General features: G+C 35.5%; 3 protein-coding genes across 7 annotated transcripts in view; 1 reads left to right on the top strand and 2 right to left on the bottom strand.

Moving 5' to 3' along the window:
* LOC117425442 (centrosomal protein of 89 kDa) overlaps nt 1–11,427 on the bottom strand; it is a 104,150-nt gene extending 92,723 nt beyond the window's left edge. The window contains exons 1-8 of one of the 3 annotated variants that reach the window (XM_034042390.3): nt 11,050–11,427; nt 9,655–9,761; nt 7,619–7,774; nt 6,317–6,506; nt 2,522–2,624; nt 1,530–1,564; nt 735–786; nt 359–460 (exon numbers count right to left, since the gene is read on the bottom strand). In XM_034042390.3, the coding sequence (XP_033898281.2) occupies nt 359–460; nt 735–786; nt 1,530–1,564; nt 2,522–2,624; nt 6,317–6,506; nt 7,619–7,774; nt 9,655–9,761; nt 11,050–11,106 (802 nt within the window). In that variant the 5' untranslated portion in view covers nt 11,107–11,427. Of the gene's footprint in view, nt 1–358; nt 461–734; nt 787–1,529; nt 1,565–2,521; nt 2,625–6,316; nt 6,507–7,618; nt 7,775–9,546; nt 9,603–9,654; nt 9,762–11,049 lie in introns of all 3 variants that reach the window. The other 2 variants (XM_058993624.1, XM_058993623.1) reach the window with 2 other exon arrangements.
* Nucleotides 11,428–11,720: 293 nt separating this feature from the next.
* On the top strand, nt 11,721–17,963 carry faap24 (FA core complex associated protein 24). Of its 2 annotated transcripts, XM_034043000.2 has the most exons (5): nt 11,721–11,939; nt 12,658–12,782; nt 13,637–13,776; nt 16,400–16,552; nt 17,094–17,963. In XM_034043000.2, exons 2-5 carry the CDS (start codon nt 12,677–12,679, stop codon nt 17,337–17,339), a joined length of 645 nt encoding a protein of 214 aa, XP_033898891.1. In that variant the 5' UTR covers nt 11,721–11,939; nt 12,658–12,676; the 3' UTR covers nt 17,340–17,963. The 2 variants fall into 2 exon arrangements, with proteins under 2 accessions (XP_033898891.1, XP_058849608.1); XM_058993625.1 differs by lacking the exon at nt 11,721–11,939 and having other exon boundaries at nt 12,748–12,862.
* A 2,295-nt stretch (nt 17,964–20,258) lies between these two features.
* rhpn2 (rhophilin, Rho GTPase binding protein 2) overlaps nt 20,259–22,979 on the bottom strand; it is a 29,373-nt gene continuing 26,652 nt past the window's right edge. For both annotated transcript variants that reach the window (XM_034042998.3, XM_034042999.3), the window contains exon 15: nt 20,259–22,664. In XM_034042998.3, the coding sequence (XP_033898889.3) occupies nt 22,416–22,664 (249 nt within the window). In that variant the 3' untranslated portion in view covers nt 20,259–22,415. The remainder of the gene's footprint in view (nt 22,665–22,979) is intronic.

Raw genomic sequence — 22,979 nt, 5'->3', positions numbered from 1 at the left:
AGATGTTGGGTAGAATCAATATTCAGATAATAATTTCTTAATTATCTTTACTAGAAATAAATCAGAATGCAACTCTATTCCTCCTTGAATTCACATACAAAAAAAATATACAATATTAAAGTTTCTAGAGTATGGCTATATTTGTATAAGTGTTATTGAAGATGTGAAAAATCTTCTTCAAAAGACTAGTTTGTCTGCGAAAGAAGAATGGGTTCTGTGCAAAACCTCAGACTAAGCTTTCAGGGATCAAAATACCCTTACAGCTGCAAGAAAATTAGCTAGGCTCAGCCATCAAATAAACAAATAGAAAAGATAACATCAGTGCACACAGACACAAACAATATAATAAACATCAAACCTGATTTGCTGTCCTTTATGAAGATCTTTTTTGATAAAGTTCTCTTCTTAGGCAAGTTTGAATTGGTTCTTGGAGTTTCAAGGCTCAAGTCATCTGTCAGGTCTGCAAGAGGACATTTTTAGAAAACAAAAGATAAGGCTTTAAAAAAAAATATGTTCTTACCTTATTACCATAGCAGCATTGCCTCTCTACCTCCTGTTTCTTTGTTTTTTATACTTGAATTCAGTATATACTAATCTAGTTTTGTGCTGGAAATAAAATCAGCTTATCACATCAAAAAAAAAAAAAAAAAAGAACTTCAGGGAAGCAAATATTTCTTATAAGAGGTAAGAAATGTAAAAAGGGAGAAAGAGGTTTTTTTTATGAATGTCAGTACCTGGTGTTGGAGATGGCCTTTGGGCTGTTTCTTCCACCTTTGAAATTTCAGCCTTTAAGAAACAGATCACGTAATAAATGTAGTCAACTGCAGATACAGAATTAATTTACAAAATTCAAAGACACAAGCGTTTCATCCGACGGCATTAGTCATTCAGCTCATAAAACAGTTCTGACAGGCAAAATCACTTAACAGGAATGTACTTCACATATCCTGTCATTTTAGGTTAAAGCACTTACTGTAAGATGATCTCACCCCCCCGAAGTATCAACGGAGAGCAGGATTGGACTACATACAGTATATCTAATCATCAATTAATAAACTAATAATAAATGTAATATATATTGTGCACTGGTTCTGTTATTTCACAACAGGTGTAAAACAGTCTAAAATAACAAGGACTGCTGTTCTAAGAAGAAATAGGTATGCTAATGACTGTAAAAACAAAATGTGGTAGATGACCATGATAGACTACAGCCAACATATTTATATTTACCGCCCAAGATTCTGATACTCTTAATAAAAGAACACATTTTCATCATGGATAAGCCTAGGTACAAGTACAAATTTAAGTGACACACACACACAGGTGGGACACACACACACCCTGACAGACAGACATACTCCATAAACCCCCAGATGATACACCCAATAACTTGTCCTTAGCAAGTTTCATGACAATTGGGAAACTGTGACATGCAAAGATGTACGCCTCCACTATATCCTTAAATGTATAGTAGAACTGTAGTGTATAACTGGCACAATAACAGGAAATCAATTATATACAATCCATACCTTTTGAAGTAAATTCTCTTGAACGATGTTCTTTTCTAAAATATAAAAAAGGTTAGATTTCATTATGCGGATTCAAGATTTCAGCAAGCATTTTTAAAATTCTACAAAAACAAGGACAAAAAAATTAACACATTGGTGGGTTATCTCATTTACATGAGTAACCACTGAAAGCCAATACAACTCTCCATAATTTACTTCATTCATTTTTAAACCAGCAAAAGCCATTGATTATTTCAGTCACTGACATTACCCTCTTCAGTGTCTATGAATGAATGATTTACTCCAAGAAACTACAGATTTTAAAAGAATTGAAAAAAATGAGTTGCTGGTGTGTTTAAATTGTTCTGGCAGGATACAAAATCATTCCTCAATCATTACTTCCTCCAATTCCTTCAGCCAAGTTGGGGGTGGAAATCTGCAACAAAATCTCTGGAAAAGCCTACAGAGCCATCACTTAAAGGACTGTTTGTGATACATCTGTAATTTGTGCAGTCTTCAATACACAAGCAATTACTCATCAGGCACCTACTATCAGCCCACTTGTCCTTTTGTGACAGATGGAAAATCATGGTAATTTGAATGGCCTTTGTTATCCAAGCAGAAACAACAATTGAGAATTAGAGCAAAACACACAAAATAAGATATTATAGAGGAAAGAAGATAAATATAAGGAAAATAAGGAAGATAAAAGTAGCCCTTAAGGCTTTGTTAACAAAAGAGCACATTGATGTGTAAGCAATATGCATAATGTTGTGATCAATACTACAAAAGGAGGATTTGATTAGTGTGGATGTAACACTATTCTTAGACTATTATAGTGACTTTTAAAAATAGTTTCCACTTAGTATACAAAGATATAAATAAACCCATAAATCAATATAGATTAGAATGCTATTGAGACTGGAGTGTGTTTGAGAGTTTTACACTAAGTGCCATATGATCAGTAGTGTGTATCCTATGTTAAAAGCCTGCCTGCTTGTTTTTGGTCTTACCTTGCATTTGCTCAGTTCGTAGTTGGTGTGGTAAAGTCGGAGAAGCCACACGATATGCAGAGCTGTCAGTCTCATCAGTGCCCTCTGACACGGGCATTCTTCCCTAGATATCAAGAACAAACATATGAAGTTAAATACAGCCAAACCACATAAGCCATTTATCCTTTGGGATCTTTTTAAAATGACCTAAAGAGCAGTGGATATTTAATAGTTGTAACCTTTTCCAACAGGTCTTTTCATTGTTATTGTATTTACAGTAGTGTGTTAACACGAGTCAATAAATAAACCCTGGGGGGAAAAAAACAGAAAAACTGCCCTAGAGTTAAAGGGCAACTGTATTTAGATCTGCCACCACAGATGGATAGATACTTCTTCAAACAGTCCTACAAAGTTAGTGAATAGGACCCACTATCTCATTTATATTGACAGTATCGACACAGTACCGTCTCTAAAGATGATGAATCCTAAGAATGAAATTTCAACACAAGGTACTTTGATCTACTGGAAGCACTGACCTCATATTAATAGACTGCAGAGTACCGACACACCAAAACAGAGATTATAAGATTATTAAAACACTGCACTGTCGCATTTGCTTTTAGGGAGGCTAAGGCAGATGCTGAACAACCTTTTACAAGACATGACAGTTCAATAGGACATGCTGAAACTTGTAAGAACAGCTTTGAAACTAGCAGGAGAATCCCAAATGAAAAATTCAGCTCAATCAGAAGAAGGTACCATTGTGAATATGAAAAAAAAATGTGAACACAACCCACAGATTTTTTACTTAGTGTAATAAACCGGTTTGTATAAGGTAGTTACTATCTGATGCTAACAGCATCACATTAAGATTAGCTATGTATATTCTTAAACTAAATGTTATTACTGTGTGTGTAATATATACACACACAGACACACACACACACACACACACAGTAGTGCAGGGTGCTGCAAGATACAAGCTGATTTTCAGTCTACTCAGTATCAGAGCAGTAATCCACTCTGATGGGATAGCAGCTTGTAATGTACAGCATCCCTTAAGATATATAAATATCATATAGGTAGGATGGAGAAATGATTGATAGGATGGCTCAATTAGCCATCTGAACACTGTTTATTTAATTGTTTTAATTTTATGACCTCTAGATTTATCACAGCTTCTAGAAGACTTGACATAACATGCACACGCTTTTTCCACAAGTCTGGAGTATTTATTTTGCCATTTTTAACTGCTCAATACTTGAAGGCAGTCTGTTCTTTTCACTAACCTAGACTGGGCTATGGACCAAGAACATTTATGTTTCCACTCCGTGTTTCTTTAAAACCAACATTTATTGCATCCTACACCTAATGGTGACATTATCAGGAGTTCACCAAAAATCATGTATATGAAATCAACCAATTACTATTAAGGATTTGTCAAAACTACCTTGTGTACAGATGTCATCCGGAACATAGAACATACAGCACAATTCTAAATTTGAAAAAACACTTTTGCATGTCATGTGATTTCAGTACTGTACAGCAATTTACTTACATGTAAAGATGCTGATCTGTATTTGTTATTCCCAAAGTGATAGAAGTTGGAGGGGAAATCAGGTCTATGTATGAGAAATGGCAGTGATATGAACTGGGTGTGATTATTGCCAGATATTTTCAGGATACAATCCCCATTGACTCCCATTATATTATGGCTGGGACATTTCAATGTGGTGATAAGAAGTGGAGGGTGGCAGCTAAAACTACTATTGGGGAAATAGAAACAGATTTTCTGATTATGTAGAGTGCACAGGGCTAGAAGACTGTGCTGTGCCAAACATCAAGGAGTTAAATTAAAAAGAACAAAAATATGATTATGGGACACTGTGCTTAATACTTTTAAATTAAGCTAATCGCTGCATGGAGTGAAAGCAGTTCCTATTTATTTTTTTTCATTCTACAAACAGCTTTGCAGCTCCAGTGAAAGAGGATTTAGCTTTTAGGTTAAACATGACTGACAGCATCATTATACCATTATGGGCTTTTTAGTGGATATGGCCTTTGTCTAATCGATTTTATATTAAATGTTCCTAAACCATTCCTCAATTGCCATGGTTACATGCTGTACACACTATGAACATGGCGACCTCATGCGTTGTTGATTAATGATTACGGTTTGAGTGCAAATGAGGTTTAGGTTTTGTTAAAAAAAAAATAAAAGAAACAGGGCCTTATTCAAACTTTAGCATGTATTCCACCAATTGACAAATCACAAAACATATTTTGTAGTTGCTTGATCAAGCTAGAGCAATTAGATTTTGGCATCAGTGCAGATATTTGGTACTTCTTGAAAGCTGCTATACAGAACACCTGCACCATTATTAAACATGTTCTCCTGGGGTTGGTTGCAAGTACAGTAGGAGCTGTTCAATTCTTGTTTGGAGTTGTTTCTTGTTGGTTTTATCACGTTAAAATCCATTTTCCTGGGAAATTATATGGTTTCCAGTTGTTGACAGTTTCTTAATATAACACCAGCAATAGCATGCAGATCTGGTCTCTTTCACTCTACTTTACATTCATACTTCAGCACTATTCAATTTTCCTGTAATAAATGGCAAATCCTATTTCACTACAAATCTCTTTTCTACTATATGAGCCCCAATTAGCAGTGGGGATGCAACTATTTCAATGTGTGAATATTTCCACCTTGATACCCAGTGTGTAGTTTAATAACCTTCTACATTGCCATGCATGTCGAAAGTCTACTACACATATTAATTCAGGCTGCTTTCCTAACCTGCATGCTGAACTTGCTAACAATATGCAATTTGCAAACACAGGCCATTTACAATTTGTATTTCAGTTATGTAGAAGTTATGTCTTCAATAAGCCATGCCTTGTTCCACAAGCTGCACCTGTGATAAGCCTTCTGTCTGTTCTGTGTCAATCTGTTCACTGCAAATCCATTCTGAATACCAAATACTACTACAAATATCTACAAGTGAAAAAAATATATAGAAGAACTTGAACATTACTATTAATATTGATGGAATTAGAGGACAGTACTTTCTCTGTTATACACTGTCTCATAAAAGTTTACCATAATAAAAACATAGTAGTGTAATAAAGTCTAGTGAAAGCATAGTAAAGCATTTTAAAGCCCAGTATGGTAAAGCGCATTAAACATAGTAAACTATGGTACATGTAAAGCATAACTATTGAAAAAGTACCGTTAATATGTGTTCATATGCTGGGTGAAGGAGGACCATGAAGCAAAGCTGAGCTCAAACTATGCAAAGTGATTTCTATTACAATAATATGTTATAAATCACAAAAACTAAAATTGTTCTCAGGAACTACTACTGCAATAAACATGTTAACTGTCATGTTCTATGCACAAGATGATATCTATACACAGAATAAGAGGTCCTGGAATTTTATTCTGACAAATCTTTAATGGTGATTGGTTGGTTCCTCATACTAATACAAGAATGAATTACAGAATAGACACATTCTTTTACTAGTAATTCTGTCAAGGTGTTTTAAAGCAATTAGAACAATTTGTATATGCCATCCACAAACTACCGGATATCCATACAGTGAAAAGTAGTGCTGATATAGCCACAAAACATGCCAATTTAGAATCAGACTGGATTGAAAAGCATGCTTTCCCTTTTCAACATACACATGTATTTCTGTTATCGAAACTGGATTATCCAAACAATGTTTATGGCTGTCCTATGCAATAGCAAAAGCATATTCAATAAAACACTCACTGTTAATAACTGAGCACCTACTGCATGGAAATATGGTTACCTTTTTGCATGGTTTGGCATAAACAGGCTCAATCTGACTCTCATCCTCCTTTGCAATAGTGTTATAGATATGGCCTTCTGGCTCCGATAGCACCTCCTTCTCTACATCCTCATAGTCATCATCCTCATCATCAGAGAACCTTGGGGAAGGCATGCGGAGCCTGCCATTGACGGCGTCATTCCACCTCTCCCTGCACACACAAAACAGATCAAATGGCACTTGGCGACTAAACAGCAATAGCGGAGAAAAGTTTTGAGTGCGCTAACATTTGGTCCAGAGTTGCCTCATGATGTGCTCCACATTGTGAAAGCTTCCACTGTGGCCCATACAGGGTGTCATTTTCCATTCTGAAGAGGTTTTGATCCATATTTCATTGTGATTTCTATGTGTTTCAACTACAGCATCCACCCTTGGCTGGATGTTATAAAGAGCTGACAACTCTTAACTGCAAAAATATTGCTCTTGTTAGCATAATTTATTTATTTTATTTCTTAGCAGACGCCCTTATCCAGGGCGACTTACAAATGTTACAAGATATCACATTATTTTTACATACAATTACCCATTTATACAGTTGGGTTTTTACTGGAGCAATCTAGGTAAAGACCACTACTCCACACTGCTGCCCACACTAATAAGGGCATAGAAGGCTTACTTGCTATTCCAAGGCGCAGGATGTTGTCTTTGCTGGACACAACTAACTTGTTAGTGCACCAAGAACACAGATTTTTACAAACTGATGTAAATGATTTATTAACTCATTTGATGTTAACTAAGATTTAGATTTAACCTGTATACTAGTAGCACCATCTGCTGGCAGCAGAAGATATACACATTTCACTGTTTAAAATAAATCAGCAGCTATTGAACGAAGTGCACGGTTTTCTTATTATTGTTTACATCACAAATAATTAAATATGGCACATATCCATATTTTTAAGACATAAATTCCATATAGCAATAAAGAATCATAAAGTCCTGCAAAAAGATGTTTCATAATATGCAGGTAATACAATTCACATGAGTAGTAGGGTACAATTATCATTAAATGACAGACAATTGTGTTAAATTATATAGGAGAGCATGTATTCATCATGTCAACTATAAATCCCATTTAACTATTTAGTGGACTACAAGAAGGTATAGTATGGAGTGCTTTTGTCATTATAAAAATAGATCAAGACTATAAATTGGTACTTTTATTTTTCATTGTTTTTCATGGTTCTATAGTCTCCTCTAAAAGTTAATTCAGGGTCTAAAAACCACTGATATAAATAACCAATGATCAGTACCCAACATTACCTTTCAATCTCAGCAGTACTGGCGTATGGCTCTATGCTGCTCCTGTTCTCTGAATAAGAGACGTCTGTCTCCGAGAGGGACCTCTGTCGAGGTTGGGGGATTGCCACTGTACGACCAGTTAGTGTTGAGGCTAAAATGGCAGCTGCTAAGGCAGACCTAGAAATATTTTAAAAAAATGTAGAAATGAGAGATGATGGTCTCTAAAAATAAAATTAAAAATCGAAGTGTCAATAAGGCCCTGAGAAAATTAAATCTGTGGTAAATTCTAAATATTTATGTCAACTGATTGTTGACAATATGCCCTTTGTAGAAAACTAGAAATTTGAGTTTTCATGAACAAAAACAAAGTATTCTCTTTGACATTGTGTGTTAATATATTGGGGGACAAAATATACATGTCAGCTATAGTGGTAATACAGTAGGACAGGTGTAGTGCAAGGTTATTTATTCAATGTATAAATGCAGTGTATGCAGTCGCATCCATTTCAAAGATGTTGTGCATCATATAAAAGAGTAATGGAGAGCTTTTCATGATTTTTTTTTATTGGTTACAAAACTTAACATTTAAGCCTAAAATGTAAACGCTAAATAAATGAAATGGAACCTAACACCCCTAGTTGACAGAAATTAAAGAAAGGAAACAAAAGATGCACACAAGGTAGAACAAAGATAATATTGAAAAAGTATAAAGATTAGGTAAAACATGTATGAAAGCAACCATTTATTGTTATGGACATGAAATATTGCTATGCTGCACATGTTGTTGTCAGGTGTGATGAAGGATTGAGAGTAGTGCAATACAAACTGAAGTGAAAAAACTGAGTAAAATAGAACATTTTGTTGAAATATACATTTTGTTTAGATCTTATGCTTTAAGAGCGTTAGTCTGAAAATCCAAGGTCCCTGATTCAATCATGGGTTTCAGTAAAATGCAATGTTTCTCCAACTAATTTACTGGATAAAAACAAAATGGCAGCTCGAGAGACTTCTTCAACCCCTTCAGGTTGTACACATGTGTAAATAATAATAATAATAACAATAACAATGATGATGATATTATTATTATCATCATCATCATCATCATCAATAATAATAATAATAATAATAATATCATCATCATCATTTTTATTATTATTTTTATTATTATTATTATTATTATTATTAATGATGATAATAATGTCATCATCAATAATAATAATAATAATAATAATAATAATAATAATAATATAAGCACTGGCAAAAGTGGGGTCCATAATGTTGTGGTTATCACATCTGTTTTACACGCAGAAGGCCCTGGGTTTGATCCCCAGTGGAACCATTCCATTTTGTTTTTAAATCCTATTCATTTGTGATCAAGACAAAATGTCTTTGCATTTGGGAACCAAAATGACTCTCATTCATATTGTACTGTATATTAAACCAAACATCAGTAAATGACGGTGCACAGACTGGGTACCCTTATTAAAACTAATACCAGAGTCAATATGTAACACACACAGTAACTTTAAATAGCTGTAAAAAAAAAAATTCTAACCGAGAAAAAAAAAATACTATATGCAAAAAGTATGCACACTTTAATAATAGAGATGGGTATGTTTTTGAAATATAGCACTTTTTTTTTTTTTTTTCATGGTCACGGTCACTTTATCATGGAATTGCCCTAAGTTGTTTGATAGATAGGAAAAGAAGGTGGTGTCTGGAGTATGTGATTTTGAAATACTGTAGATGTTTTGTGCTGGAGCTGATAGATATGATTAATATGCTTACTAGTTTTACTGATAAAAAGGTTTTTGAAGTTAGTTATGAAGGCATACATTATGTGGCAGTGAAACAGTAATTGGACAACAACTCTACTAGAACTTAACATATATATATATATATATATATAATTTTTTTTGCCAGGAACAGAAAGTTTCTTGTTAACTTACAGCACATTGATCTCCTGGTTACAGTCACAGATCCACCATTTCTGTGGTTATGACAACTAAATAAAAACAGGCAAACAGAATGAAAGAGAAACACACACGAATATGTACCTGGGTCTTTCTGGAGAGGGGTTTGGGCTACGGGGGGGAGGGGTGCGGGGGACAGCAGACCTGGGAGCAATGGTGGCAGCAGGGATCAAGCCATGAGCTATGTGCTTCTAAACAAACGATGGGAAACCAGGTTAGTTATGATAAGATGGGGAACACAACATTACAGAAACAACCAAACTAAGCAAAACAGACAAACATGTAGAAGCCATAATGAATTTGCTTTGGAGATCTCAATACAGGATCCTCTCAATCCCAGCAGTATAGTTTGACTCTGAAGTTGATAACTGTCCCATCAGACAATGTATAACTTCCTAGTGACTTAGTAAGCTACTTGTAATCCCCAATATAGGAGTTTCCAGTGTCTCACCTAGTAAAAGCACTGCCACTTGGAGTGCAGGGTAAGTCATGCAAGTGTGTTTCGAATCGCAGTGTGCGCAGAGTCTTTCCAGGCTTGGTCACTGTCGCCAGGGTTCAGTAGCTTGTTAATATCCATTGCTTAATTTTAACATTTGAAAGGAGTCGATTGGCTTGACAGTTGGAATGAAGGTCTCCCAATGATCTTTAGTTCCCCTGACTGGTAAGTGGGTTGCAGTGGTGAGACGACATTCACATTGGATATTTCAAATGCGGTCTTACTTTACCCCAGGACACATATTTGAAAAACATAATTAGCGGTTTTATGGAGACTAGATTAATAATGTTTTGTACTGCATGTTGCTGAGACAGCATATAAAAACCTGTACAAGTTTAAGCTTTGACTGAGTTTCTGGCCCATGCCCTTATCATTGTATTAGACTTCTCTTCTCTTCTCATCCAGCCCAACTTGTTTTGTTTGTTTATTTATTTATTTAAAAACCTAGTGCAGAAGGTGATCAGCTCCCGAGTTAATTCATTGATTAACTGTTGCTAAGCGGGAGATGGTCACCTGTATAAAAACATGCAGCTTTCTGCGCTCTCAGGAGAGAGAGAGAGAGAAGAAAAAAAAACACAACACAACACAACAACATAGTCTAGACTTTTCGATTATACACTAAACTCAGCATGAAAACGACTGCCCGTGTTGTGTAAAGCATATATATATATATATATATATATATATATATATATATATATATATATATATATATATAGGGGGAGGGGTGTGATCTTGCCGTTTACAATTACATTGATTGTGTTTTCTCAAGAGTATATCACGTTGACATTTGGCAACATGAAAGGATTCTGTTTTTGCATGAATTTGACACTACAGAATGGTATAACACAGATTTAAAAATTTATACATATTTCGTCAAACTCAATACAGTATTTAGGTAGTATCAACTTTAATAGACGTTTAGAAATTACCATGAGCTTCAGTAAATAATTAAAAATGAGCCTGGATAAGTTACTACTTACAAATGCCACTGCATCTTTCCTTCTAAAGCTGAATGCCATCTTTGGAAATGATGTCATATTGTGTGCTCAGCTTCAAAACAACAGCGCAAAAAAAGTCTTTAGATTCCTCTGTTTAGTGGAAAATGCAGAAAGGTAATTCCGTGCATCAATCATCAATTACACTTCTCTTCCGTTTAACTACCCGGTAACTGGACGCTTTCTCCCAAACACCCACACTCCTGCAACGCTCGATACGATTGGATGTGGACAATGTGTCTGTCCAACCACAGTCTAGCTTTAATCCTCTTAGCAACGCAGTCCGTTTAGAAATTCCAAGCCGCTTCCTGAGAGGGTATTGCTGCAGAACGTAGGCTCCCATAGCGTAGCTCACGCATGGTAGCGCTGCGTGCGTAACTCGTAATAGACGTCATCATTATACGATTTAGCCCGATCACATGATAAGGGTGATACAATTAGGTATTAAAACGAAGTTTATTTCACAACAATAACCTAAACCCTAAACCTAAGGTTCGTGGGGTATTGGCCGTAACTTTAAATACACACAACAATAACCTAACCCTAAACCTAAGGTTCTTGGGGTATTTGGTCACGTGATAGGGGTGTTGCATGAATGAAGCATTACGTAAATTACGAGTTGCGCACGCAGCACTACCTTATGCGCACTCCCTGCGAGAGCGACGCTGTGGGAGCCTTCGTTCTGCAGCAATATACTCTTGAGCGTCCTGGCTTTTCAGCCGTCGCTTGTAAAATTCAGTTAATTTGATTGGATAATACGATTCAAAAGACTTGTAATATAAGCGAGTCAGTCGTCTTCCGTTGATAAACGTGACTGCACAAAAAATAAACGAAACCCACAAGGCATAGGCATAGCATGAACTGAAGGTATTCAGGTAAGTGATCAGAACAGAAGAGCCGGTTGTGTTTATGTTAGTTACAGCATTGATTAACCTTCTCATCAGACTGTTCCAGAAAGCGCAAGTTTGCATCGACGAGTGTAAAAATCGAGTTTATTTTACTTTATATTTCTCTTATATTAAAGTATAGGATCATAGTGTTTAGTGCACTTCTTTAAACTCTGCAACGCGTTATTGCCAGCAAAGTATACTGAGACCAACCCCCTGAAATGAAAACTGGGCGACTTCCGCTCAGTTGAGTTTGTTACAGTTACTGAAATAAAGTTTCAATGAAGAATCAAAGTGAAGGATTACAATCATCCAGTGTACCTGTGAAGTTATCAGTTTGGTTTGCTAAATAATAAAAAATAACCATAACAACAACAAAAATAATACTAACAGCCACCACCACTAGGTAGATGAAGCTACCTGGGATACAAGCTTGCTTCCAATGTCAATCCCAGAGTCAAATATTTGTTATTTGACAAGCTGTGATACAAAAGGTGTGTTGGTTTGGCCTACAGAAAGTTAACATTTTCAACAGGAGCATAAGTACAGTCGGGGACACCTGTGAAGTACATTTTGGGACTCTAACACTGCTAACAAGAGGCTACACATACTGTTTGTTTTTATTTGTTTTTCAGTACAAGACGCATACGAAAGCTACATATCAATAGTTGATCGATGGCCTTAATCTTGTGTGTTTCATTTTCAGATTCAGTGATGTGGTGCCGATGGACGACGTTAGGACCCCAGTGAGAGCAGGAGCAGCAGCGCTTTATGGACAAGTGCTCGTCAATGAGAAGTGGAGGGGGTCTGCAATAGCTCAGGGGTTTCAGGGTAAGAGATCGCTGCAAAGAAGAAACGGTTCTTAAGATGAAGAAAAGTGGGACTAGTAGTGATAATATTACTAATAAGAGGTACAGCTATTCATCTAAATAAACTACAACGCTTCAAAATACACAAGGTCCTTTTATTTTCGTTTTTTACTGAATAATTCCCCGATTTTACAAAAGCTACAGTGTCGTTTGTTTTGGCCCAGTCAAGCACATGCAAATACAGATTTTAAAAAAAAAATTCAAAGTTCAATGCAAATAATTTAATTTACTTGTCTGTTTAACATAACAAATAACGATTCAGGTGCTTAACTTCACAAGCTTTACACTGATAGTTTGCATTGAGCTGCTTTTTTTTGTATCCATTTCCCAATATAACACCTGGTGTTTAACCTGGAAATTGGGTAATTCATAATATATATTTAACCCAGTTTTTTTATTTTTTGTAAAAAAGACATTCTAGAGAAATGTTTTTTGAAATAAACAGGAAACAGCCTTGACAATACTGTATTTGTATATTCTAGTACGTCTCACCATTAGAGGGCACCAAAATGTTGCAAACTAAATGTTGCTTCTATTTCCAATTCCTTAGGGTAGCCACTAGCCAGGAGAGACTATGGAACTTTGAGTAGAATGTGATCATTTTAAATAATTTGATGTAATATTAATCTATTAACAAAAGAACTACCTGAATTCAACAAAATAAAATAGTTTTTTAGATAGTTCTTTAAGATTACCAATACAATAATAGGCTGTATCCCTGGATGAAAATACAGGTATCTTTTTTTGTTGGCCTCTGCGCCTTTGATGGTATCCAAGTGCCGTTTATGTAGTAATCCAATATTCACCTTATTTCAGGAAAGATCAAACCGATATTTGAAGATGGGCTGGGATTGGTGGACTTCCACTTATCTAATCAAACCTGTGTGCTGTATATTTCTGAAACAGACATGGTGGTTGGAAACAGCTACAAGAGGAAACTTGTTCGATTTCGAAAAGTAAGTACAAATTACAAAAATTACAAGTTATGTTATTGTATTTGTAGAACAAATGTACTGAGATATTACGTGTATCCAGTTTATTTTTTTCTTATTTATTTAATAATTCTAATGGAACCCTATTTTGTTAGTCTCCAAACTTTTGTTTAAAAAAATAAATAAATAAGACACCTTTGTGTGACAATACATTTCCTGCTACATGAAGCACACACTTTTGTGTAAATGGGCTACACCTCACATGACTGGCTGTTGCAAGACAGTTTAAGTTATGACAGGGTGCAGATCTGAGACTAATGGTAAGATCTAGGTTATCGAGTGCTTCTTCAGAATGACTAATTTAATGGCAGTAATAAAGGAAATGGTTATGTATCCTTGTCATGGATGGCTGGAGTGGTGCGTGTGGGTGGTGACGTCGGGTTCAGGAAGCAGCACAAACACAAAGGATACAGGGCTGAAACTGCCACAGCAGTATATTTATTACATAACAAAAATAAACAGTGTTAAAAAACTCACAAGAAAGTAAAACAAACACAAAACTATAATTCTTTTATAAAAAGGAGTACTCTGTTCGCTGGCTGGTAACGCTTGTTCTTACTTTCGTTAACTCTCCTCACAACTCTCCTCCACTCTGAGCTCAGAGTAGGTCTTTTATACTGTGGCTGGAGCCTAATTACCCTTTAAATAATTACCTCATTAAGGTTCCAGCCACTTTCCCACAAGCTATTTGGGATGGGGGATTCAGCCCCATCCATGCAAACCACATTGTACGAGAATGGCTTTTCGCGGGTCTCAAATAATAATGTCGGACAGCTTTCGTCCATCCGCACACAAATGCAGTTTAATAATGCATAAATAATAAAAGGGCGGGTACCTTGCTACAATCCTTTTACAACAGTGATGGGCCTAACACCCTGTTGACAGTGTTTTGGCTGGTGTTTATAATGTTTACTTCAACCCCTGTTGGCAAATACCAATGGTCTTTGTAACTTGATGTTTTTTTGCAGTGACTTCAGTTCACTTAGAAATACTAGTTTGATGGGTATTGCAGAATGGAATTTAAACTATTTTTCTTAGTCAGATTATCATTCAGACTTCTTTCACAAGAGCTAGAACACTCTTGGTTATGTTTTTGCTGGAGACGAGATTATATCTGTTTTGGTACGATGTGTGTCAGACCATTACATTAGTTAGGATAATATTCAGGTAGGACAGTGTTTAATTTGTGCCAGGGCACAGCCCCGGAACCTCTGGGCGTGCAAAGACATATTCCCGGTACCTCTAGTTAAAAAATCTCATAAAAAGCTTTTTTTAAATTCTCAACACAGTTGTATGAAGTCTGCAAGTTATTGCGTGCGTGCTAAAGAGATACAGTCTGCTGCCACGTTTGTAGCCTACTTTTAAATGACTTTACGATTTCAGCTTGAGGGCACTTAAGTAAGATGATACTGGCTGCAACTCTATTGTCTATTTTTAATACACAAATAAGCTTACTTGATTTGAAAAATGTCATGAACAAAACAAGCAACTTCTTACACTACTTGATTTGATTAAATGAGTAGTACACAACAAAACATGAAATCTGAACATTAATTTCAACAAAGAATGACAACTTTTTTTAATGAGAAATATTGTAGCCTACTTCAATAGGAACATTAGCCTGCTATATTATATTAAAATAAAAACATAACAACAATCTGGTTCTCTCTTGCCATTTCAATGAATATAATTTAATTAATAGAGAATAAAAACATACTAAGATAACAACTACCTAGCCTAAGTTTAATTAATCGTTTTTGTGCTCTACCAGCAGCTTCTGTTGCACACACATCGCTGATAATAGTGCAGACAGTCTGTCAAACCAATGTTCGGGTTGTGGTGTGTATTTATTATTATTATTTTTTTAATCAATGTCGTCCTTCTGGCATCCTGAATGCCTTTTAATTTTGTTTTTTAAACCATTTAAATGCAAAACCATAACAGAACATGTATACAGGCTTTTTTAAAATTATTTATTTCTTATTTGTCCTGCGGTTGCCTTTAATTTTTCTGCATGTACTACTACTTTGTATATAATGTAGAATACGTGAATGTAAACATCTAACACTAGTACGTACAATACTCTTTCAAATAAACGTGCTATGATTTTGAATGTGCAGTTCTTAAGGACGGTATTATTGTCATTGCTTGCGCCCCAGCACCTCTCTCTTTACAAATTAAGCACTGTCAATGGACCATTAGGCATTTAACAGGAGATGTGTTTTGTTCTACTCACCCACACCCTTCTTAAAATACCTTCCGCTTCTTTTGTTATCGATACAGTGCAGAGACATCTGCAGATTTGTACCTAATTTAAGGTGGATTTACTGTAGCTCACTAGCTCATTGAACTAGTCATTTGCTTTATTTTTTTGTAGTATAATTGCTCTCTTTACCTGCTAACTATAATTATAACTCTGGATTTGTATGTCTTCGAAAACATGTTTTTATATTCTAAGTTACATACAACCTATGTGGAATCAAAGCTTTTGTTGCTGTTTTTCTCATTCTTTGGAGTCTGCTCATTAAGTTTTCTTTTTTGAGAGCTAACCATTATTAAGACTGTTTTTGTTTTTTTTGCTTAAAAGGCTACCAGCCTTCGTGGGATCGTACTTGTGGAAAAGACCAGGATCAGCGAACAGTATTTTCAGTCTGTCCAGAAATTTGTGGTGTTGGAATTAGGAATGACATTACTCCCTGTTGCCAGCCAGACTGAAGCCTCTCAGCTTCTTATCCAGCTAGTAAGTCATATGCCCTGTTAAAGTGAATGCTAACTTGGGCTTTGAAATCATGTTTTACCTATGTATAGTATTGTTTGGGGAAGATTTGCATATCCAAAAGATTTGCGTCACAATGAAAGGAAGTCTGGGGGATAAAATTAATAATGCTAATAATCCTCAGATATGACTTAATTTTGTTTCTACTTTTAAGCACTTATACTCCTGGTGTTTTTGGATTCATTTAAAATATTTTTACACCTGAAATTGCAATACTGTATACATATAGTATGTAGTTTTTATCATGACAGTCAACGATTCACTCTGTGCCAGTCATTGAAAATTCAATGAGGCATAATCCAGGATTGCTTTCACTCCTTGCTGCAAAGCAAGCATCCCACAGTACCAGCATTGCACAGGTTGAAAGAAACTCGATAGACTTGACAAACAGTTATGTACGACACGGTACTGCGTGGTGCAAATTTAATATTTAAGACAATGAAGGTATTCTTGCTACAGGCAGTACAATACACAAGGTGTTTGTAATGGATGGTTTTCATTGTAGGTTCATGAAGAGAGTAAAGAACATGGTCACAACCCCTTCCGTCGGAAAAGTCGCTCTAATTTGGCCGAGCCGGCTGTCCTGGCCATGGTTCAGCAGATCCCTGGGGTTGGGAAAGTAAAAGCTTTGGCCCTGCTACAGCAGTTTCCCAGCATTCACCAGCTGAGCAACGCCACTACTGAAGAACTTGAGGTTGTCGTGGGACGGACGATAGCACAGCAAATTAGAACTTTCTTCATACAGACTTAACCAGCCTGCAAGAATAATATGAGATTTGCGTTTCCCACAGCACAGTTTCACCACACCAAGCAGGTCAGACATTGTAGAAGATACTTGCAAATTTTAGCTCTACGTTTATTTGTGTTTTAAATGCTATTGCAGATGCTTTTAGTTCTCACTCATTCAGAGGCATATGCTGGGATTGGAGAAGAAAGTGGAACTACCTGCTTTACCACTATGAATAGGATGGGCAGTCATGGTAGAACTGATACGATGTGGTAGTGAGTATCCAAGGCAACTAGACGTCTTTAATTCCTTTCGGAGTGGAAATCTACAGCAAAATCCAGAATGGCCTGAGTTGGCCATCATAATGGACTTGTAACAGGAACCATTATGAAGTGCATGTCATATGCATAACAAATACATTGTTTATGTTACACCGCTCATTTACTCATTTAAAGAATGTGTTTAATTTAAGTTGTCTCCTTTTTTTTTGTAACAAGAAAACCAAGTGGCCTTTTTAATAATGCAGCAACCTTTGATAGCAAGAGGGGTGAACTGACTTATGATACTACTGTACAAAGAAACAGAGCTATAAAATCAGAAGTGGCTTTGGCTGTGTCTTTAATTAAAATTAAGCTTGCCCTCACAAAATTGAAGTAGCCTGTTATCTTACTACTGATACTGAAAGCTTGATTATTGCTGACATTGAAAGGAATTTGGTTGTAGTATTTGGTGAACTGGTTTAAAAGTATTGTGTGGGCCTTTCATAGATCCTTTTTAAATATTAGCTTGAACCAGCTTCAAAGACTGTATGTGTGTGTGTGTGTAAAGATTTAAAAAAAAAAAAGTTGTATCTAAAAATTCAGTCAAGTATAAATAAAATATTAAATAAAAACACGTAGTACCTGTTTCTATAATAACACTATCCAGACAGCAGGGACCAAGCGTGCATGAGAGCCATTTATGTATCTACAGCCCCATTAATGAAACGTGACATAAAACGACACGTATTGACACATTAATTCCTTCTTCAATAATAAAACACAAGAGAAATCTCAGAATGGAAACCGTAAACACTGAATTAAGGCTGGTCCACCTTTTATGTTCGATCCATGAATGGTGCATTTTGATTCATTAGAGTACTAACCAAGGTTTATTATCGGCATGAGAATCACTGGTTCCATTGTGAGGATATTGTATTATGTGGAATAAGACAGTGCTATAGAAGTTAAAGATGCTTCTACACTGCACTCCAATGGACTTTAACCTTCCACACTAAGAAACCGTTTTATTGCATTATTGTTATATTTTGAATCCACAGTGTTGTACTTGGAAATGATGTATAGACTTAAAGTAGAAAGTATAGAACCAAATGATCCTCATCGCATGAAAAGGGTGGTCCGTGGCAATGCTGCTACTGCTAATAAGGTAAGAGTGGATTTTAAACTTGGTTAGCACTCCTTTAAGGGATTTACGCAATTCTTTGCAAACACAAACTGTAACTGTTACCCAGCTAGAAGCAAACAACTTTGGCATGCTTCTGAGTCATTACATTAACATGCAGGTTTACTTTTTACTAGTTTTAAAACACAGTTTTAACATTGAACTCTAAAACAGTAATTATATACCAGTATAACACAAGTTCTAAATGTCAAGTTAGCCCTCTGGCGTTTAGCCTACTTACAGATACTGCATTATTTCCTCAAACTGCAATATCCATACCTTGATTAACATTTGTTAAAGAACAGCTATGAGTTTCTCCATGTAAAATTCATCTCCTTCCACTGTAGTGTATCCGATTGTAACCTGACATGGTAATTTGCAAACTGTCAAAAGTGAGTCCTGGTTTTACCAGCATTTAAAAATTCTGCAGTGTCTGAGCAATTAACAGCTGAATGTGCAAGACTGAATGTGGAAAAACCTGTTGATTTGATAATCACGACAATGAAAACACTATCTGTGTCTCTCAGCAAGGTTAACAATACTGTAGTACATAAACACAAGTGGGATCTTCTACTGAGTTACTGGATCTGTTGTATTCAGAACAGAGTTTACTTGGCTTTTTACCCTGGTTTGTGTACTAGACATTATGAGCAGGATTTTTAATCAAGTAGTTTAAAGTTATGGATAAATTGCCATGTGAAATATTACAAATTTAAGTTTGGAGTTACTTGCCACGTCATTTCAAACAGAAGCTTTTGCATGTTGCCAGAAGCGTCTCTGACAAGCCCAGTGATTAATTATAGTGGAATACAGTGAAGCTATGTTCTTACTGAAACAATATGAACCAAACTAAAAGGCTTGAAATATGCAGAAGCACTGCATGCCAAGTGTGGTTATGTTTGACTCATCCTATCATTTTATAACCCAGCCTTCTTGTAATATAAGGTTTCGAACTTTAAATGATCAATAACTTTATTTTCTAGTGGATGGCTGTTCATTTTAAGGCATAATAATTTTGGCCTTGAGTGCATTTTAATTTTATTATCATTATTGTAATTGTATCCAGTTCTAAGGCTGTTCATGAAGGAGTGAATCCCTCTTTTTCATATATAGGAAACTTAATGTGGTACAATTAATGCATGCAGTGATGAAAGCGATATGGTCCAAGGTTAAAAGAATGTGTCTCAAGCGGTAAATGTTCACCGTAGATTTTTAAAGGAATATTCGAACATGAAACAAAAAATAATGAATAACATTAAGATTATAAAATATGTAATCTGCAAAAATGTACGTTGCCTAAACCTGCATTCAAAATAGTTTAACAAGCAACAATACCAGTGCAGTGGTATCCCAAATGTTATCTTATGTACTAATAATGCTGCCATATGGTTAATGCTAGGCAACTGCATCCCCACAAGCACTAAAGAAAGATTCTGTATTACCTCAAAAAGAAACGCAAAGACATACAGGTTTTCAGACTTATTTAGAGATGAAGTTGTACAGTCACATTTTAGATTTTTTTAATAAATGAAAATCTTCATAAAAGCATTTAACACCTGAAAAAAAGTAACATTTCTTTTCATTAATACAGAAAATCATACAGGTACCAGCAAAAGCGACCCCCATGGATCAACACAGTTTAATTAACAAGCAAAATCCTCCAGGGCACAGGTGAAGAATATATAAATAGATATGTAACGTTTGCATTAGTCTGTAGAGTCTTTGTATAGCAGAGATACACATTATAATGTATATATCCTTTATATACTATATCAGCATTTTCCATTAATACATACGTTTTTTTTATAGTAAATATGGGAAGATTAGATTATGACAACCATCCCTTGTAAGCTGTTGGCACTTTTTCAAAGAGGCAAGTCTACGTATATAAACAAACACAAATATTCTAGGTGCAGTGTTCCTACATGTCTATATTGTGTACATTTTGATATGATTTTTTCCTATCAATTAACCCCATCATTATTATGACATGTGTTCATATGTTTGGCTCTGGTTTTCAAATCACATTAGCTAGCCGAGAAAAAGGGCATCAAAAGGATTATTATTACTCCAAAAGTCAAACCATTTTTGACCTGATAAAATGCTTCCTTTAACATTACTTCCTATTGTCCTTTTAAAACTAGTCCTAATTACAAAACACCCATACATAACTCACAACAGAAAAGTCCCTATTTGAAAAGCTTTAACTCACTAGTTATACCATGAATAAAATTGTTGTTCAAGAAGCATACAACAGTGTATAAAAGTTTCATGAAATGTAAACTACTTTAATAAAACCATCCTTTAAATTATTCAAGAGTTAAAGCGCTTTGTGAAGCAAGGACTCTTAATTAGCAAAAAAAATAAAAATAATACAAAATGGTAACAGTTACCATGACAACCTTTTAAAACAAAATATCCTTCTAGAGCAGGAACTCAAAATATGGCAACCAATTCTAGAACATGCACTTCGAACTTCCTTCTTAAATACTGTAGTGAACAGAAAGTGGTATGTATTCATCATATGTACCGTATACCACAGAGAACCACATATTACAAATATACAGCGACATTTTATTAACACATTTATATATATATATACTTTTTTTTGTTTTGTTTTTTTTAGTACAATTTTATATGTATTGATGTATTTGAGTATCAAACACAGTGTAAATTGGAATCTACCCTGTAGACAGCATAAGACTCTAACACATTGCGCAGTGTTAAAAAAAAAAAAAGTGAGCATTTGATTATCTAAAGCAATTTGGGCCATATTACAAAACTCTGTTTATGAATAATAGCATTTTTGGAAGGTACTATTGCACTGCTAATTTTCCTAATCAGTATTGGTTGTTCAACCAAAAATAGCTCTAAATGGTGGCCTTTTCAGAGAGAGATTAAACAACGGTTTAAAAACACAGGAAACAACTTGTGCCTTATTCACAACCACAATAATGCATCATATTCTCAGCACATGCTTGTCTCACAATATTTAGTTCGTGTGAATAGCGATTTGATTACAGGATGGAGCCATTGTTCTGTTAGACTATTTTGATTATTGAAAAATCTTTTGTTCCTCTGAAAATGTGCTTGTGAAATTTATTTTTTTTAACATTTGGCACTTTTAAAGAAAGTCTGGGTTAATAGTATTGTTAATTGGGCCCCTAACCCTTTACCATTCTGTGCATATTCTAAACCTGTTTGACCATTTCTCTGATATTGTTACTGAGGCTACTATTGACTAACAACAGATGTAATACAATTCAATTGTGTCTAACAAGCAAATACAAAGCTACACAATACACACAAGTCCTTCAAAATCAGCAGCAGGATAAGTGTGGAGGAGTAGTTGGGTCTTTTACCAAGACTTGTTAAACTTCTTATTTTTACATTCCCTTATATTTTTGATTCACTTCTATTCTAAACTAAAGAGGGACGATTTATTCTGAAGTAAACTGCACAATTTAAACACGGCCCTTCTTTTTCCAGTTTACCATTTGTAATACAAGAAGATTCATTATAAACTAACAAGCAGCACTTTTAAAACAAAACTAAAAAAATCTTAACATGAAAAAAGGAATATTATATTATTCAATATAGTTCAAATACAATGCAGCATCAGTTATTCTCCCAAATCAGTCTCTGAAATTCTGCAAGCCTCTAATACAGAGAGCTGTCCGTGTTGCTGAAGGCTGTGGACAGTCTGTTTTTGGAGGGCAAGGTTCTCGTGACAGCTGAGGACGGGCTGATAGTGCTGGCGGTCTTCTGCTTGTTCTTGTTGCCCCAGCTCAGGAAGGACAGCTTCTTGGTGACTTTCCGCGTTTTGCCAATCTTGTCATCGTCCATGGCGAGGCAGATCATGGAGTAGGTCTTTGGTAGTCCTCCACAGTAGGTGGCGCTCTTGTTAGGCTGTGTAAACAAAACAATTGAAACATGTACACGCTTTACTGCATGTAGAGAGGATGGGAGAGAATGTAAATTCGATTGGAAATTGAGTCTGCAAGGATTAAAACATAAATGCCTTCATTTTAATAGGGATCTAAATGTTTAAGCCAATAAAGTTTTGTTTTAATGTCATCACCCATGCCACCTCCTACTGTATATCTAGATAGTGTTCCAATTTTTTAAACTAAGGAAGAGCAAGACTTGCGAAGTAAAGTGTACTGTATGTAAAGTATCTGTTCAAAAGACGAGTTTCTTTAAAAAAAAAATGAAGTTTTCGGT

The sequence above is a fragment of the Acipenser ruthenus genome, chromosome 20 (genome assembly GCF_902713425.1).
Source record: "Acipenser ruthenus chromosome 20, fAciRut3.2 maternal haplotype, whole genome shotgun sequence".
NCBI lineage: Eukaryota > Metazoa > Chordata > Actinopteri > Acipenseriformes > Acipenseridae > Acipenser > Acipenser ruthenus.
Note: the sequence above shows the minus strand (reverse complement) of the source record. Positions and strands in the feature narration are given on the sequence as shown.